General features: G+C 36.5%; 3 protein-coding genes across 3 annotated transcripts in view; 1 reads left to right on the forward strand and 2 right to left on the reverse strand.

Annotated features, from left to right (window-relative positions):
* LOC106181893 (uncharacterized) overlaps positions 1 to 14,280 on the reverse strand; it is a 34,434-nt gene extending 20,154 nt beyond the window's left edge. The window contains exons 1-3 of the mRNA XM_087010139.1: positions 14,242 to 14,280; positions 12,881 to 13,670; positions 10,940 to 11,090 (exon numbers count right to left, since the gene is read on the reverse strand). Of these exons, the coding sequence (XP_086866265.1) occupies positions 10,940 to 11,090; positions 12,881 to 13,670; positions 14,242 to 14,265 (965 nt within the window). The 5' untranslated portion in view covers positions 14,266 to 14,280. The remainder of the gene's footprint in view (positions 1 to 10,939; positions 11,091 to 12,880; positions 13,671 to 14,241) is intronic.
* LOC112041443 (uncharacterized) lies at positions 376 to 10,818 on the reverse strand. Its single transcript, XM_087007618.1, has 2 exons — positions 10,804 to 10,818; positions 376 to 6,947 (listed from the first exon to the last, which is right to left on the reverse strand). Exons 1-2 carry the CDS (start codon positions 10,816 to 10,818, stop codon positions 4,539 to 4,541), a joined length of 2,424 nt encoding a protein of 807 aa, XP_086863744.1. The 3' UTR covers positions 376 to 4,538.
* Positions 14,281 to 14,517: 237 nt separating the features above from the next.
* LOC147762993 (uncharacterized) lies at positions 14,518 to 19,678 on the forward strand. Its single transcript, XM_087008020.1, has 6 exons — positions 14,518 to 15,622; positions 16,364 to 16,588; positions 17,780 to 18,027; positions 18,338 to 18,385; positions 18,579 to 18,647; positions 19,548 to 19,678. Exons 2-6 carry the CDS (start codon positions 16,371 to 16,373, stop codon positions 19,676 to 19,678), a joined length of 714 nt encoding a protein of 237 aa, XP_086864146.1. The 5' UTR covers positions 14,518 to 15,622; positions 16,364 to 16,370.
* Positions 19,679 to 19,937: the final 259 nt, after the last annotated feature.

Here is a 19,937-nt window from a genome sequence, read left to right on the forward strand (position 1 = left end):
AATTCAAATGACATGATATATTTACTGAATTATTGGTAGGCTTCTTCACATTACAAATTAACATAAATGCCTTATTTTTTGGTAGACCGCCAACCACGATTATAGGGCCTACATGTTTGGTGTGCCCAGCCATGGATTTTGGCTTGTGCCTCATTTCCTACAGATGTTTCATTCTCTTTATACAGAACAGCGGCCGATTTGTGGAGGGGGTAGGCCTAAGGGTTCTCCGCCCCCCCCCCCCCCCCCCTCGATTTCTTGAAATAGGAATTTTGACCAAGAATAGGTCTAAACCGTGATAAATGGCACCGTTCATCCTGTGAAATAACGAAACCCGCCCCGATCCCCACGGCCGGATCCGCCCCTGCCATCACTGAATGACCCATTATTTAATTGTAGGTGGATAAAGAAACGCCCCTGCTTTATTCAAATATATAAATGCTGTGCTTCAGATTCGTAGCTACATTGCTTTTATTTGAAATATATATAAACAACTGAACAATAATCATGGACAGTTATGTATTTCCCCTGTTACTAGTTTGTTCACTTTAAATTAGAACTTGGGAACGTCTCAAAGCATTTTTTTTTTTTTTTTGCATGCACTACCTCCTACCAGTTTTAAATTAAAATTTAAAAAATCACGTTACAACCTTTAGAGTGTTCATTCACACTCTCATAAATAAATGCCAATTTAAATTTGCATGAAATCAAACGAGGCATCTGAACTTTTCCGTTGAAGCATTGGCGCACAGAAAGTGACATCAGAAGAAATAAAAATAATTGTGTTAGCTGTGATTCCTTTGAAATCTCTCTCGTCCACTGCTGTTTGCACATTTGACATTAATAACGGCATAAGTAATTTCTGTTCACACGAAGACAGATATGTAGGGGGGTCTATTTAAAAGAAAATGTTGAGTTCGGTTCCCGCTCTCTTCCAAAAAAGCCAACAAGGATCTTGTAGTGTCCAATAAGACGTATATAATGCTAACTCAAATTGTTATTGATATTGTTTGTTATCAGATTGTTATTGACAATCTTAAGTTTATTACTTATTCTGTTATATTATTATGGAATATTACACAGTATACTCTTCATAATAATGTTCAATATGAAGCTTATGTTTGCAGATATAAATCCTTACAATATGAACAATGTCCAGTGAATTATTTAAATATTTTACAGTATGAAGATTTTTGTATATACAAATATGCAATCACAAATTAAAATATGTATATCTCACTTTTCAAAATGACATTTAAGACCCGTATTTTCTAACAAGGCAGCAAAGCTGTCAAATGTACAGACAAAAAACAGAAAAAAAAAGCGCAGGAAATAGGATACTGTCAATTTTGCTGTATTAATGTATTATGCTTACTGTAACTGCATAGCCAACATCAAATTCTAATTCTGCATAACAGTGAATTAGGATGAAAGTAAAATGTGTAACAAGCATTAGACTGAGTTCCCATACCTAGATCAATCTAACAGGATCAATCCAACTCCAAGGGGTTTTTCACTAAATTGCTTTCAGTTTAAGCGGCTTAGGATTCTGGCATGCCAGTTTCAGTAGGCGTGACAGACAGCTAAGCCACTTACATTGATTGCATTTGATTACATTATATTGATTGCAATTCAAACTTTCAATCTAGCTGTATTAACTTGATATTAATAACCCCACCAGGTTTGAGAAAAATTAAGCACTGTTATTCATCTATAGCATGTTGGCATAACACTTTTTTTTTTTGTTGTAAATTTATTTGCAATGTTAAACACCATTTATCTGCATAATTATCACCAAATCCTAATTTTGTGACACAGTTAAGAGAGCTAAACCTATGGGACTTTACAGGGAAATCTCAATGAGTGTTTTATGTAATCTCATTTAATGGCCAATTGAAAATTAATGAGTAGGCAAGTTACTTTATAGATCTTAATTTAATTAGTGATCACCCAAGGGACAATTTCAGAGACTGCCATCCATACAGTACCATCATATAGCACAAATGTGTTATAGGTGTTGCATACATGCTGAAAAAAGTGAAAAAACAGCATTACTTCCCTAAAAATGACCCGATCATGCTGATTTTCAAACTTGACCTGCGTATTATAAATATACATTTGTTCTGCAAGTTTGAAACCAAAAGGTAAAATGGTTTTCCACTTATCGTGTTATCGGTGCTGCATATATGCTGAAAAAAGTGAAAAAACAACATAACTACCCTGAAAATGACCTGATCATGCTGATTTTCGAACTTGACCTGCGTAATATGAATATTCATTAGTTCTGGAAGTTTCAAGCCAAAAGGTAAAATGATTTTTCACTTATGTTATCAGTGTTGCATATATGCTGAATAAAGTGAAAAACAGCATAACTTCCCTAAAAATGACCCGATCATGCTGATTTTCGAACTTGACCTGCGTATTATGAATATTCAGCAGTTCTGTAAGTTTCAAGGCAAAAGGTAAAATGGTTTTCCACTTATCGTGTTATCGGTGCTGCATATATGCTGAAACATGACAGCACTGTTCTGCAATGGGTTTACTTCCATTTTTAAAACACTTTTTTTAACATAAAACAAAATAAACAGTTTACTACCATTTGTATATGACCAACTAAGAAAATTGATGAGATGGGAAAAATATCAATAGAACAGTGTTAAATGTCCAATTTCCTCCATTCTGAGATTCTGAAGATAGTAGATGATTGAATCTGACAAACTGCAATGATATGAGTTTATTTCCATTTTTGACACTTTATTACACAATACACGATATCAAGTTTACCATCATTTTTACATAATCAACTAACAATGTCATAAAGATGCAGGAAATGTCAAACAAACACTTTTACGTATCTTATTAGTTCAATAATGAGACTGTTAACATGCCTAACAATTGAATCTGAGGAAATGTGAAAAAACAGCATAACTTCTAAAATAATGGCCCGATTATGCTGATTTTGGAACTCAACCTGCGTTTTAGTAAGATTGACCACTTCTGTAAGTATAATGACAATTGGCCAATCTGTTTTTCTTATATTGTGTTATCAGTGCTGCATATATGTTGAAAAAAGTGAAAAAATAGCATAACTCCCCTAAAAATGGCCCGATCATGCTGATTTTCGAAGCTGACCTGCGGATTATGAATATTCATCAGTTTTGTAAGTTTCAGGCCAAAAAGTAAAATGGTTTTCCACTTATCGTGTTATCGGTGCTGCATATATGCTGAAAAAAGTGAAAAAACAGCATAACTTCCCTACAAGTCACCCGATCATGCTGATTTTCGAACTTGACCTGCGTATTATGAATATTCATTAATTCTGTAAGTTTCAAGCTGAAATAAAAAACAGTTTTCCACTTATCGTGTTATCGGTAAAAGTGCACGACGGCGACGACGGCGACGACGACAGACGCAGATGATGGCTATATGTACAGACACATCTGTGTCTGTACATAAAAAGTGAATGTCACTACAACAAATATCCTCTTACTGTTGAACAGAATTGCCTGCTATGCACATGTAAATGCTCAAACTCACAACTCAAATTCACACTGAAGCTCAAGATAATCAGGAAACTAACCAACACATACTTGTCATGTGAAATAAAAAAAACTAGGGCTTTCACTAAATGCGTGCAAGCTAAAAAGGGACGTGCAAAATTTGTGTCATTGAAGTGACAACACTGACCATCAGCAACCAGGGTTGATGTGCATCTATTTACCCTACTTACACACACCGAAATAGCCCTGGGCATTCAGTACCTTAATACCTGGGGCATATCTCACGAGCACACATCGGCCGCAAACATGCCTCAGAGGTGTATTTACTCCGTGCATATATTGTTATGGTTGTCCTGTGTGTAAAAAACAAAGACAAAATGGCAGGATTATAGACATCCTAAACTTGGGAGTTTACGTCCTTTGTATCTGTGGTAGAGAGGGGAATTGGCTCCTGTGAGAGGAAAAAGAACACTAGTTTGCCAATCCGTCTACACCAGATATTATATTCTAAAACACATCTGCTGGAGCAATTTACAACTAGAAACTCACTTCGAGAGCGCAGACCTCCGCCTTGGCAGCAAATTAAGTCTCCACCCAATGCCGTTTCACCCCTATATTTTTATTCTACAATGATCTAATTTTTATTTTTGATTATTGATTATAGATTGATTAATGCTCTGGATCACCACCAAAAAACAATCATTTGTTCCTTTGCCCACTTCTGACAGTTCCTGAAATTTCATCAAAATCAGTTCATAACTTTTGGAGTTATGTTGATGATTGATTTTTTATTTTTGATTATTGATTGATTATTGATCCTGGTCACCACAAAAAACTAATTATCTCTTCCTTGGCCCACTTCTGACAGTTCCTGAAAATTTCATTAAAATCAGTTCAAAACTTTTTCTGTGATGTTGCAAACAGACAGACAGACAGACAGATAGACAGACAGACAGGCAAACTAACGAAACCAAAAACAAAACCTCCTTGGCGGAGGTAATAAATGTGAGAAGGGGTTGAAATGAACCAAGCGAGGCAGATTTAATAAGGATATAATCCACCGACGTCACATACCTCCACATATATATCAGGCTCCAGACCTGGCATTGCTGTAAGCCTTTCAGCAAGTCTTCTTTGAACTGTCTCATTCAAGCTGTTATTGGAACCAATAAATACTTGTTTAAGACAAGGGAGATTTGTGTTAGTCAATGAATCAATAAGATGTTCAATGCTTCCCCCAAAGAAGTTATCTGAAATGCGTAAAATTTGCAGTTCTCGCCACTGTTTAAGATTATCTGAAAGAATTTTCATTGCAGGCGCCATGTCTCCATATAATCCAATATTGCAACCCATTATATTTAGAAATTTCATGTTGAAATTTCTGAGTTTAAAGAAAAACTTTTTCATGGTAGTTGACATGCCTATTTCGCAAAGCCCCATGTGTTTATTATTCCAAGAAATGTCAAGATGTTGCAACCTAGGTATATGATGCAAGTTGTTTGTCAGTGACTTCAGTCCTACGGGTGTTATGTCAGTACTACCAAGTCCAAGTCGTTCTAAGCTAGGCAAATGCTTCAGCTGTGAGGCCAGGTTGCAAAGGGTGTCAATTAAAATTGTGTGTTTATTCGGTAAGCGACCATATAACACAACTTTACCCCCTAGACTCTTTCGTGTAACAATGAATGGGTCCGTCCCATATTCTAAGCAAGTAGTTCTTACAGATTGGGACTCCTTATTAAATTCCAAACATGTTTTGCATTCAGTCAAGACTGTGTGTGACAGATCCAGTGTAAGAAGGTTGACCATGCTCTTTGTAGACACCAGTTGGAACATATCTACCAGGTAGTGGGGGGGAGGAGAGCAATCCCTGACAATCAACGTCTCCAGAGATGGGAATGGAGGCTCAAGAGACAGAAACAATTCCAAGTTGCTTCGATACACATCTAGATATATCAAACTTTTCATGGAACTTCCTAACAAGATCCTTGGGTTGGGATGTACACATTGGTTTTCCAAACAACCATCTTTGTTATATTGAGTGTCTGACAGTGACAATTTCTTCAAGGAGGGAAAGATAGTATGGTACTGTAATTTGTGAATGCTGGCATCCAATATGGACGTCAAGGCAAGATGAGCGATCTGATGAGCATACTGTAATATTTTATCTGCTGCCTGGGGATAAATGCCATATAATTCAACATCAAGGAGATGATTCAGCCATTGCATGTGTTCATGGGTTACAACATGGTTGTTTGTCAACATTTCAGTTATAAGGCGTATAAACAAATGGGTACAGTCTGAAGAAAACCACTTTTCTTCAAAATGTGAAGTCATAAAATCTACACCTTTGTCTGTCAAGCTGTGCAAATGAGAAAAGATCACTGCTGCTACCTCTGGGGACAGGCCACATACAAATTGTATGACATTTGTCATATCTTGGAACTGCTCTACAGAGTTAACATGGCCTAAAAATGTCTCAATTGGCTCTGAGTGAGACCTATCCTTACAACTTTCAACTATGTGCTTAGCAGCAAAATATTCCTGAATGGTCTTATGAATAAACGAAAAGCTTGATTTGTGGGCCTTTGTCCTAATGCTACTAATTTTTAAACGAGACATGATACCTGTGTGGAAAATCTGTTCCCCCAAATCCTTAATGCTTGAATTAGTTTCATCAAAGACAAGGTTACCGAAAAGAAGGCCATCAAAAGCAATTTTATTGATGATATTTTTCTTTTCTGACAGATAAGATTCTGCTGTTTCTTGATTTTCTTGACGGGCTACATATCTGTTCGAAAGTAGGCTTACAAGTTCTTGATAAAGTGCCGTGAGGGAATTGGGCATTTGTTCTGCAGTTTCTTCATCCCATAAAATGCATATAAAGAGTAAAAGTAACGGGGTAGGTGATATGGATAGATGAAATTTCATCACATACTGCACAACTGACCCGTGGTAACCTGGATCTTTACCTGTGAAATGGTTTTGGATGAATTTGACAATTTCATCCAGGGACATGTCGTTGATTTCAACATGCGTGTCACTGGGCCTATGTTTGGACAACTCGTGTGCTTTCCATGGGCGTGAGGTGATAATTACTGTAACACTAGCAAGTACCTCCCCTTTTATCAGTTTGGATATGTTATTCTGTCGGTTGGCATGATAATATTCATCATAGCCATCTAAAACTAGAGGATCAGAGAGGCGATACCGCCTCCGAATATTGTACCACCAGCTGGAGCAAGCGCATTCGTATAGACCCCCACATACACAAAATAAGGGGTGCAGCCACCAGTCTTGTGCTTGACAAGCTGTAAAAATGCAATCAACAAGAATTTTCAAAATATGCAAAAAATATATATAACTAAAAATGGTGCAATCAAAGTTAAGTTCATTGTAAGGTAGGTCAAAGGTCAATTTCAAGGTCACAGTAAATTGCCAGTATATGACTTCCTATCCAATTTCAATAGTAACTATGGACCTATCTCTGCCAGTTTTGGAGATAAAAGGGAAGCAAAATTTGCAAAGTTCAGTTCATGGTGAAAAGTAGGTCAAAGGTCAATTTCAAGGTCACAGTAAGATTGCCAGTATATGACTTCCTATTCAACTTCAATAGTAACTATGGACCTATCTCTGCCAGTTTTGGAGATAAAAGGGAAGCAAAATTTGCAAAGTTCAGTTCATGGTGAAAAGTAGGTCAAAGGTCAATTTCAAGGTCACATTTAGATTGCCAGTATATGACTTCCTATTCAACTTCAATAGTAACTATGGACCTATCTCTGCCAGTTTTGGAGATAAAAGGGAAGCAAAATTTGCAAAGTTCAGTTCATGGTGAAAAGAAGGTCAAAGGTCAATTTCAAGGTCACAGTAAAATTGCCAGTATATGACTTCCTATGCAAGTTCAATAGTAACTATGGACCTATCTCTGCCAGTTTTGGAGATAAAAGGGAAGCAAATTTTGCAAAGTTCAGTTCAAGGTGAAAAGTAGGTCAAAGGTCAATTTCAAGGTCACAGTAAAATTGCCAGTATATGACTTCCTATTCAAGTTCAATAGTAACTATGGACCTATCTCTGCCAGTTTTGGAGATAAAAGGGAAGCAAAATTTGCAAAGTTCAGTTCATGGTGATAAGTAGGTCAAAGGTCAATTTCAAGGTCACAGTAAGATTGCCAGTATATGACTTCCTATTCAACTTCAATAGTAACTATGGACCTATCTCTGCCAGTTTTGGAGATAAAAGGGAAGCAAAATTTGCAAAGTTCAGTTCATGGTGAAAAGTAGGTCAAAGGTCAATTTCAAGGTCACATTTAGATTGCCAGTATATGACTTCCTATTCAACTTCAATAGTAACTATGGACCTATCTCTGCCAGTTTTGGAGATAAAAGGGAAGCAAAATTTGCAAAGTTCAGTTCATGGTGAAAAGAAGGTCAAAGGTCAATTTCAAGGTCACAGTAAAATTGCCAGTATATGACTTCCTATGCAAGTTCAATAGTAACTATGGACCTATCTCTGCCAGTTTTGGAGATAAAAGGGAAGCAAATTTTGCAAAGTTCAGTTCAAGGTGAAAAGTAGGTCAAAGGTCAATTTCAAGGTCACAGTAAAATTGCCAGTATATGACTTCCTATTCAAGTTCAATAGTAACTATGGACCTATCTCTGCCAGTTTTGGAGATAAAAGGGAAGCAAAATTTGCAAAGTTCAGTTCATGGTGATAAGTAGGTCAAAGGTCAATTTCAAGGTCACAGTAAGATTGCCAGTATATGACTTCCTATTCAACTTCAATAGTAACTATGGACCTATCTCTGCCAGTTTTGGAGATAAAAGGGAAGCAAAATTTGCAAAGTTCAGTTCATGGTGAAAAGTAGGTCAAAGGTCAATGTCAAGGTCACAGTAAGATTGCCAGTATATGACTTCCTATTCAACTTCAATAGTAACTATGGACCTATCTCTGCCAGTTTTGGAGATATAAGGGACTAAATGTTATAATTTTGGAGTTACCATAATGTGCCATAAATTTCCTACAGAAAAAATTAATTAAAATAAAGAAAAGGTCATTTTGGTCAAAGTTCTTGAAATGGGAGGTTCTCTGAAGTTGCAGAAGTTTAAATTTGATAAAATAATGTCATTTTTGACCACAAGTTGTCTGCTTTGCCAAGCATTATGTTTTATTTTTCCGGAGTTCAAAATTTATTATCCATTACCGTACTGCACATTTTTACGGAAGCCGACTGGTGCCATATGTTGAAAAAAAAAATTATCTCGAAATTTCGAGATAGCATTTTTTTTGTTCAAATTTCAAAATACTATCTCGAAATTTCGAGATAAATTTTTTTGCTCAAATATCAAAATGCTATCTCGAAATTTCGAGATAATTTTTTTTTTGTTCAAATTTCAAAATGCTATCTCGAAATTTCGAGATAAAAATTTTTTTTGTTCAAATTTCAAAATAGTATCTCGAAATTTCGAGATAATTTTTTTTTCTACATATGGCACCAGTGGGCTTCCGTACATTTTCCTTTCACCACCAATATGTACTTTCTGATACAGCGTAACTCGAAAACCGTATGGAATACAAAAAAAACGAGACCACCTCCAGTGTTGGGCTTTACATGCTCTACAAAATGCAAAAAAGAATGGGTCTCTAGCATTAACGGTTCCCGAATTAGAGACAGTTTTCAGTTTCGGTATCTTATGGCCGCTACTCCTGTGAAAATGCACCGATTGACCCCAAATTCACGGAGATGAAAGATGACCTGAAGGGTAACACTTTCCAATAATATTATTGGTTAAGTCTGTGTGGCGTCTGAATAACAGGGCAAAAAAATTTTTTTTCGTAAAAAATTTCATTTTTTTGAAAATTTTGACCCATTTGACCTTGAAGTAAAGGTCAAAGGTCAAATCCGAGGGTATATTTGAAATCTACACATATGACTTTTGGAAAGCCGTCTATAGAAATTTTTCCCGTAACTCCTGTAGGGTAGATAATTAGCATTTAATTTTGCCATTTTTAGACAAGGGTGCATTGCAATGAGTGCCACACCCAGACCCCAATACCGACAAAGCCCAAATTTTACGTGGAACGAGTTGAGATTATAGGTGACCTAAATCCATGAGATGGGTACGGGGGCCCTTACCGTCTAGGAGGAGAAGCGGTAACGGTAACATGGCGGCGGAGCCGGCGGAACGGACCGGACGGGACCGAAACCATGTGTACCGCCAGCGCTAACGCTGGTGGTAAATTTTTTTGTTCAAATTTCAAAATAGTATCTCGAAATTTCGAGATAATTTTTTTTTCTACATATGGCACCAGTGGGCTTCCGTACATTTTCCTTTCACCACCAATATGTACTTTTTGATACAGCGTAACTCGAAAACCGTATGGAATACAAAAAAAACGAGACCACCTCCAGTGTTGGGCTTTACATGCTCTACAAAATGCAAAAAAGAATGGGTCTCTAGCATTAACGGTTCCCGAATTAGAGACAGTTTTCAGTTTCGGTATCTTATGGCCGCTACTCCTGTGAAAATGCACCGATTGACCCCAAATTCACGGAGATGAAAGATGACCTGAAGGGTAACACTTTCCAATAATATTATTGGTTAAGTCTGTGTGGTGTCTGAATAACAGGGCAAAAAATTTTTTTTTCGTAAAAAATTTCATTTTTTTGAAAATTTTGGCCCATTTGACCTTGAAGTAAAGGTCAAAGGTCAAATCCGAGGGTATATTTGAAATCTACACATATGACTTTTGGAAAGCCGTCTGTAGAAAATTTTCCCGTAACTCCTTCCGTAGGGTAGATAATTAGCATTTAATTTTGCCATTTTTGGACAAGGGTGCATTGCAATGAGTGCCACACCCAGACCCCAATACCGACAAAGCCCAAATTTTACGTGGAACGAGTTGAGATTATAGGTGACCTAAATCCATGAGATGGGTATGGGGGGCCTTACCGTCTAGGAGGAGAAGCGGTAACGGTAGCCGTCCGGCGGAGTCGGCGGAGTCGGCGGAGCCGGCGGAACGATCCGGACGAGACCGAAACCATGTGTACCGCCAGCGCTAACGCTGGTGGTACAATTATGATAATTCTTTCAGCATAAGAATGAATGTACTTAAACAAAGCTTCATCTGATATTTCAAGAGAAGGGTCTATCAGCTGATCTTTGATTGATTCAAGCAGAGTTTGGTCTTTGTCAAGAAACCTTAACCTGATTAGAAACAGAAGTGACACGTCTTCAGTATAAGAGGTATCTTTTGTTCCCGTATTCTCGCCACTTGAACCACTAGCGCCACTTTGCATCTTAGATCTTGCCCAATCGACTGCCATTTTTGCAGCAACTGTTGATTTGCCACAGCCAGCTTTACCTCTGATAATGATTCTTTTCTTTCTGATGTGTGGCTTGAAGATATCCTGATAAGACCTAAGAGGAACCTTCTCGGGAACACACCCTTTCTTTTGTTCTTGGATGAGAGACAGATCAACAAACACGTCGTCAATGTTCATGGTGTCGGTATCATCCCAGGGGATCCGCGGCACACAGCTCATCTCACGGTTGTATCTTTCAGCCAGGTGGTTTTGAAGCAATGTCAGCTGCTCATCTGAAATGATTAACAAATACGAATTGTAATATGCATGTGTGTATGTGTCAGTTGATGTGTGTGTGTGTGTGCGTTCTCTCTTTCTCTCTGTGTGTGTGTGGGGGGGGGGGGCATTGCACAGTGCGTACATACATTTGAACGTATCTCTTCACAAAGGAAAAATGGTAAATAATTGGCAGAAATATATCAATAGGCAATGGATGTGATTAATATTCTGCTTATACCCTCGCTTCCCCTTTCATTTACGCATGGGAGAGAACTTAAATGGAAAAAAATTTGAATGCTGTCAGTTATTCACTTTTCTACATATATTGATAAATAACACATATTTATATATTCTGTAAGTGCATATAAAGTTAGATCAATGCAAAAAAATCAAACTTTTTCAAAAAAAGATATGCGAATAATGCTCCAAATCCTCAAGGCACCCCCTCCAAAAAAAAAAAAAGAGATATTCTTCATTGAAAAAATACAATTTCATCAAATAAAAATGACTAAAATTTACCAAAAAGTACTTTATTTAATTATAGAAATATTTGTTATATGTCGTGAATAATATTAATATTTTTACCGACTACTCATAAAAAATATGTATATGTGTGAACAGCCTCCACATTACACACTCTCAGCACTATATAGTGTTCCTCTGTAACGTGACAGAGTCCCCCATGATAGAGAGTCTGCTTTCCATTCATTTATACAGGTAAGCCTTGCCCTAGATTTTGGCCCACTTAGGTCAGACGAATCCTAACCATTACAACCACTTGGAGGGCGGACTTTCTGCTGACCCTCAGTTTTATAACACCGCCATAGTGGATATATCACAGGCTGTATTTACATGTGGCAGTGATGGGACTTTTTAATAGTGGTTTATAACCTGAAGTTCAGGTTGTGCCAACTAGACCACGTTCCGCCACACCACCTGCTGTAAGACACCCTCCACACTTCCCAGCAAACACGTTACGTTCGGATCAAGTGGCTAGCACGTTGCTATGACGTTATTAAGTGGTAGCAATAGCAACTTGCTAGCCACATGATCCGAACGTGACATGTTTGCTGGGCACATGGTTGGGAATTCTGCAAGCGCCTTCTACGGCATGCCATTCATTTGCAAAACTACAGTCAGGAATCGTCATTAAAAGCTGTGAAATGGTGGCCGTTGAATAGATGTGACATTTTCTCCACATTGTTGATGAGTTCATGAATGGCTGTATACGGTGCCATAGTACAGGGGCTCACTGCAATCCAGATTACGGGGCCATGCAAGGATGTGCTTCTCTCTTACTAGTATATTGATATCACCGAAGCTGATAAAGAATAAGGGCTGTTAAGTAATAGTATGATACGGAATAAAGACTGTTTAAGACAGCACAACTTGTTTTCAGCATCCAACAGTGTGTCTTTTTATAAAATGCAAAAAAAGCAAAGCATACACATGCATTTAATATACAATATAGCAGTTTTATATCAATCTACCTGACAAGACATCCCATGGGCTAGAGGTATCTTGTCGTCTGGCCCCAGTTTCACAAAATAATTTGAGTCAGGATCCCTGGCTTAGAACTAAATTACCAAGGTTACATGGTCACATGGGCAAGTCTTACCCTATCAGGAGCAGTGTAACAGAACTCTCATGGAAATCCTAGTCAACTAAGCCAGGGCACTGACTTTAGCTTTTTGTGAAACTGGTACCTGGTAGTTTAAACAAATGATAGAAATCATGCTGCCAAGCACATTACACTGCTGTCTAACAGTTTTTTTAACGTAATCGTTATTATTAGAATAATTACCTGACAAAATGCCCTGTTCTGGCTTCCTCTCTGGTTGTTCCTCTGTACGTACGTGATGGTAATGGGTTTCAACATGAAGGTTTGTTTGTTGGACCGTTAAAGTCTGTTGAACTTCAAAATGGTAGCTTAGCGTCTCTTGTCGTTTATACAAGTCATCCAATTTGGAATATATATGGTCTAGTTTCACATCCATGTTTTGCATCATCCTTAGCATTTCCATCTCCTCCAGGTAGCCACGTAAGATGCATATTTGATAAAAATTGTCCCTCTCAGGTTCAATAGGTTTGTCCTTCAATTGCTGTATCTCTGCTGGGTTCAACACTCCAAGGCGTACAACGGCACCGGAGATAGCGGTCCACTTCTGTTCAAATTCACTGGAGGTGATGTTAGTTGATTCACGGTGAGCAAGAGAATTACGTTCAAACTTGAGGAGAATGATGTCCTGCATGTCTTGTGGGGCAGCTGCAGCTTTTGCTGGATCATTCCAAACTGGGTCATTAGGACGGATTTTCCCCACTTGGAACTCTCGAACTAATAAAAAGATAAGGGTGATGTCAAATTCCTTCAAATCAGGTGGCTGATTATTGGCAGGAAAGATGAGATCATATTGCCTCTTGTTGATAAGTCTCTTTTTCCCATGATGGAGATTGTCAATGTGTGTCTTGTTTGTAGTAAAGAACTGCTGTGGTGTCTGTCCACATAGTATGTGATTTTGGAAGTAATTTCTTATACCTTCTGTTCCATGGTCAATGAGAAGACACCCCAACTTGGCGTAGTACTGCATCTTGGCCTGAGAGACAAATTAGAATTTATATTATTTAAATATTCAATTATTTAAACCAAAAAAAAAAAAAATTCAAGAATAATAACACGCCCTTACGAAAAATTAATGTAGTGTAGTACGTCCTATAGGTTTGTATGTATTTTAATTTATGGCTTTCGTTCATGTTTTGTTTTTTTCGTATATCCAATGGGTAACGAATTATGGGTGACATTTAGGACACTCTCTAAATCTAACTTACCATCTCTGATTTAATTCTTTTTGTGCGTAGATCAGTAAGACAATATTTAATTAGATCTGATCTACAATTGCCAATGTCTATGTACTTGTTAGAAATCTGTAAGTAATACAGATTTGAACATAAAAGTGAAACGCGGTTACGTAGGTCATCAGGTATATGATTTGTAAACGATTTGGGCATTTTTAGTGCTTAAAAAAAGTAATGTTTTGTTTTTAGTTTCCGCCGGTGATAACTGTAACCTGATAATACGTAGTCATAGTCTAAAAAAGTGAAAAGTGATGTTTTCACAATGTTTAACTCATCTCATTTGGTAAACAAACAATGTCGGGATTTCTTTACCTTGCAAATAACCGAAAAATCCATGCAAGAACACGATAAAACCGCTAGGGACAATCGCACAAAGGTATAAAACAGAATGGACCATAAAAACGACCTACTTTTTCTTCCCATCTCAATACAATTAAGATATTTCCAACTTTCTTTCGCCAAATTGTCCGATAAGGACGACCATTTTATCCTTGCAAATTCTGCAGAAATTAGAAGGTAGCACATCAAAAAATTCTTACCTAGCAAACAACTGAAACTTCGTTGAGAGCAAACCATAAAACTGCTCTCAACCACGGGCAAGAGACTGTATTTCAACATCCAATGAACGGCCAGAAATCATAGTTCGAACTATGATTCCACATCCAATCAACGTCCAGAAATCATAGTTTCAACTATGATTCCCAACTATGATTTGACCAATGAAATTGAGGAATGAGAACTGCTGGGAGAACTTACTACCGCCATGTTTTAAGTTATATGCTTCACAGGTGAGTTGAGTTTTTATAGCAGGAAGTCAGAGGTGGATCTTGAATAGGTGTGTCTGGGAGCCCCCAACCACTTATTTTGGGGCCACCACCCTAAATTTGGGGTTTACACGGCCCAGAAGTAGTTATTATTATTTTTTTTTTTGTTTTTGTGTTTTTTTTTGTTTTTTTTTTTTGGGGGGGGGTCTATTCCCCTGGATCTGCCCTGGTACTTAAAATTTGCTAGGGGATAGGGTCTAGCCCACTAGATCTACCTTGGTAGTTAAAATTTGCTGTTAAATTTTCATTTCAAGGAAAGAGACACACACTTAGTAATAGAACATGTACCTCTATGTCAGGTGTAACATTACTATTATTATTATTGTATAATCTTCTATTTGTAAATCTATTTTGAAAATATCTTACTTGTGAGATAAAGTAAACTTTCAAAAACTTGAACATGACAGCTTACAAAATTGCTTAGATGGGAAAGCTTGACTTTTCATAACACGTAGACATACAATAATTAACTGTGGAAGTTTTATGAATTAATGAGGTGTCTTCCCAGGCTATCAAACATTTTATGGAGATAACTTGCATGGATGCCTGCACATAGGGCCTTTGATCTCTGCTTACCACATGCATCCCTGATCTACACTGGGGCTTTGATTAATTAACACAATTATGCTGTGGGGTTGTAAATGGGGTTGTAAAATGCCTTGCATAATGTTTGTCACTCCAAGAAGTTGTAAAGAAAGCCTCTTTATAACTTCTTGGTCACTCAGAGATTTACTGTTAGACTGACTGCAGTGGTGAATAATGTCAGTTTACTTGTGTTTCAGTAGCAAACTGGAAAGCAAATGTGAATGCTTCTCATTGAATTGATGTGCCAGAATTGTCGTTAATCCAGTCATAGGAAAAACTTCAAGGTAAGGATATTTTTGGTAATTTTTGTTTTTGTTTAAATTAATTCTGAAATGTGTTTTTTGTAGGTACAAATGTAGTCATCCATTCACAAAAATCTTCTTGAATTTTGCCAATACATGGAAGGATATATGTGTGAATAGTGACAGATTTGATAAAAAGTGCTTTGGTTTCCATACAATGTTATTATCAATGTGTTAATGTTCTTGATTTTGCATAGATTCATAGATGTTTACATTTGTTTTTATCTTACTGACTATAGCAAGTAGAAGCTATGAATGTTGGCTATAACTCACTGCAATTTGGCTCAAATTGGATATCATTTACTATGGTGTACGTCTTGAATATCCAGAAACATCTAAAGTCTCTGTAGTACCCTACTTTTTCAATTAAACAGAAAAGTGAATTGGCCACTTTCAAATACTTAAATTTTTTTGTTCTGTCTGATATTATTCAGCAACCAAAATTTTGCTTTGTCCCACTTTTTGCCCGAATGTCTATCATATACCATTGGATAAAGTGTCCTTAGTAGCTCATAGTCTTTGCTTACGAGTAGTGTTACAGAAAGGCCACTTGTCTTTTATATAATTGAGATAGATTATGTACTAGTAGGCATAGATACATTTGACCTGTCATACAGAAAGAATATTAAGACATTTCTCTTAGTTTTTCAAAAGATAAAGAACTTATGACCTGATCTTAAATAGCTAAGTTAAAGTATAAATGCATTTTATTTTTGTTTTAAGGATCATCATGTTCCCAGTATTTAGAAGAGATGCTAATGGACGTGTTTCACTGACAGACACACCGGAGGCTACACGTGTAAAGGCGGAAAAACGCAAGTGGGAGAAGCCTGAAGAGTATGCCACTGTCAGGAGTGCTGCTCTTCGACAGTGCAGGGAGGCAGGAGGAGATACTAATGATGCTAAACAGTGGATGGGATTTCTAAGAATGCAGTGGGGTGTATTTAGGTAAGTTTCAATGTTACTGGTTACTGTTACTAGTTCATCTGGTGTTAATTAGTTTTTAGGTTTACTTCAGTGGTCCAGGTTGAGCAGTCAATTGTGCTTCATGAAGTCATATTCAGTAACTGAGGCCATTATATGTTTGATTAAATTTAAAAAAACAAGTTCAGTTAGTACTAGTGCTTTATTATATGATATTATATTTACATCCACTGGTCCTTTATTGGGGAATGGGGGGGGGGAAGCAACAAAAATTATTTCAACATATATTACCATATTTGTTTGATCATGCCCGGTGTAACATGAAAATCTGACTCCCCCAGTCAAAATTTCATAATGAAAATCTGACCCCCCATGGAATTTTGACTCCCCTTACAAAACTTATAAACTTTATAAATCTTGTTTTATTTGAGTAAATAACTTTTATCTTGCTCTATGCATAACAGAGGATACTTTGGCACTTTTTGCAAATTTCATGCAAAAATAAAAAAAAATTGAAAATGAGTATTTTTCCACCCAATGCCTCCTATAAAAAGGCTATGTGAGTCCAAATCCTACAGGTAGTAAGATAAATACTTGTTTCACATAGTATCAATTTACACCAAAATTTTCATCACCAAACTTTCAAATACTTACAAAGTATATGTCATAATGCAGCAATGTGGAATACATTGGTATGGTGACTTTATAAATATAAAATGGGGCCTTATCTTCATGGAGCCCAAATCCTGTGAGTATGAATATGAAAATTTATTATGTTTTTTTTTTTTTTTCATTTTTTTTTGCACCAAATATTTTACCACCAACTTTTAAATATTCCCAATGTGTTCTTCATAAAGTATCCTTGAGGGAAAGATGTTGAAATGATTACCAAATATCAAATAAATAGCTTTTTCACAGCCTAAGGGCAGTCAATGAGAGGTAGACATTTTTCATTTTATTTTCTCATTAAAATGTTCAAACTAACAAAAATGCCAATGTATCCACTATTATGCATACTACAATATAAAAATCATATACTCAAATAAAATAACATATATTTAGTTTTGTGAGAGGAGTCAAAATTTCATGGGGGGAGTCACATTTTCATTATGAAAATCTGACTGGGGAGTCACATTTTTGGTGAGTCAGATTTTCATGGTACGCTGGATATAGAGTGATTGTCAATAAACTTCTAACTCTGATTCTGTTTTGCAGGGGAGAAACGTACTGCTGGCTGCTGGAGAATACTCCTGGGTACTGTGGGTGGCTGGCGAATAAGATGAAGGGAGAGGATACGTCATCATCTGATAAATTATTCCTTTTCAAAATGACTTTTCTCAAGTATATGTCTCTGTTCCCAGAAGGGAAAGAGATTGTCGAAGGAAAAGCCAAGCGTCAGACAGGTAATTTCTTGATATTGCTCATTCCCAATGTAAATTTAAATGCATTTAAGTTTAATTATAGTACTTCATGAATTAGTGATAGCTACTAAGGGCTGGACAAACTTGTATAATCAATGCTTACAAATGATTTCATTTTATTCTGAATGGAAAGAACTATTTAAGTCTTGAATTACCTCTTATTCCAAATCAAGGAAAATTTACTTTAATAAATCCTTGCATTGATATGTTCTGTTGACTTCTGAATAGTGGCATGTTTTCAGGCTTTTTTTTGGTAAAAATTAAAACCATGCAGTAAGTTGCTATTTTTTGCACCGTGACTGACAGACAGGTGAAGACAAGTGAAGTTAACTCTCTCTGTGTTTTTCTTCAGGCAGCAGTAAGGAGCTTCAAACTGCCAAACTGGTAGCAGTTGAGTTAGGTGAGTTGTTTTTGCTTCATTTCTTAATTCTTTAGACAGCAGACATAATAAAATGGATTACTGTGTGTGTAGTAAACTTCAAAGGCTTTGTACTGTTACTACCCATGGTCCTACATATAAACCACACACACAACCTAGAGTTGTTCCTTTCTGCATTCTTGTGATAAAGACTCAGTATTTTTATTACTTTTAGATAAATTGGACTGTGCTTCTGACGAGGAACTTGTGGCTTGTGTGGAAAGTTATGAAGAGAGTGTTAAAGGTAAGTTTGTCAGAAGAGAATTGCACTTGACAAACAAAAATATACAAAGACATACTGTGATAATGGCTTGCAAATATAGACATATTTGTAAAGAATGTGTTATAATTTTTCGTAAGTCATCCTCCATTGAAAATTTTGTTCTTGTTATCTCCTATATGAATATTTAAATGTTTTTTTTTTACTTTGCTCTAAATTTAGAGGACTTTCCCTATATTGACATCATGGTAAGACAATTTAATGTGGTCTTGGTGGAAAATATACTTGTAGAAAGCTATATTTATGTGCACACTTCACATTATCTTTTGCTTTTATCTCTGGTAATGGTTTGGTGGAAGCATATGATATCTCAGCCATTCTTGACTCAGCTTTAGCTTACATGTGTGTTACATCTGTACACTTGACGGCAATTATTTTTTAATCTCTTATAGTTAACATTCACACCTTTGCCAATATTAGGTTCATCACAGCCTATTAGATTCAGTGTTCATATATGTTGTGTGCCCAGTGTTTGTTTGTCTTCATTTTTTATGTCTTCGTTTGCTTTCTTGATTATGCTTTGTGACAAATTAATTATCCTGAGTGAGTTACTAAACTTATCTTATACTAACTGATTTTTAGGAAATGATCAGCCATTAATTCACTGTAGTCTTTGGGTCTCATATATCATTGCCATCATTAATTAAAATGCTTATAGAATGGGTATAACTTCTTTGTAACTTAAGGTTGAAAGTTGTCATCTGCAATTAAAAGATATTGGATGCAAAAAAAACATAAAAAATGAATTATATTTTTTTGCATTTAAAGTTTTATTCACATTGAATGAACTAAGTACTTGATGTTGTAAATCAAGCCACGTGTTTAATTTTATAAGAATTACATTTTCTTATAATACTGCTTAAGCATCAAGTCACAGTGGAACAGTTGAGACTCAGATAGATGTGTCCCAGGAACAGAATGAACCTGCCGCTGAACCATCCCCAGGTCCTTCAGTGCAGACAACAACACAACAGCTCTCCTCACCAGGTATATAATGTCAGGGACTAAGTTAGTTTTAACTTTGTTCTCAAGTCACAACATGTTCAAGTGTGCCTATAACTGCATTGTTTTTTTTTTTCATTGTTTTGTCTAGATTTGAATTTATTATAGTCAATCTTTATCCTTAAAATGATTTTCTGCATCAAAATATCCATGCACTGAGAAAGTACTAACACAAAAATAGCTTTGTTATCAAGTCAAATAATGTGTAGCACCAATTATTTATTTTATTTTATTTTTATGGGGGGGGGGTAT

This window comes from Lingula anatina, chromosome 3 (assembly GCF_051362555.1).
Source record: "Lingula anatina isolate TDL-2025a chromosome 3, LinAna3.0, whole genome shotgun sequence".
In the NCBI taxonomy this organism is placed as follows: domain Eukaryota; kingdom Metazoa; phylum Brachiopoda; class Lingulata; order Lingulida; family Lingulidae; genus Lingula; species Lingula anatina.

What these genes read in the sequence shown, in the direction of transcription:
- LOC147762993 (XM_087008020.1), top strand. Translation starts at nt 16,371, where the DNA reads ATGTTCCCAGTATTTAGAAGAGATGCTAATGGACGTGTTTCACTGACA. An exon ending in ATGCAGTGGGGTGTATTTAG is followed by an intron (nt 16,589 to 17,779) that starts GTAAGTTTCAAT and finishes TCTGTTTTGCAG; the next exon opens with GGGAGAAACGTACTGCTGGC. An exon ending in TGCATTTAAGTTTAATTATA is followed by an intron (nt 18,028 to 18,337) that starts GTACTTCATGAA and finishes GTTTTTCTTCAG; the next exon opens with GCAGCAGTAAGGAGCTTCAA.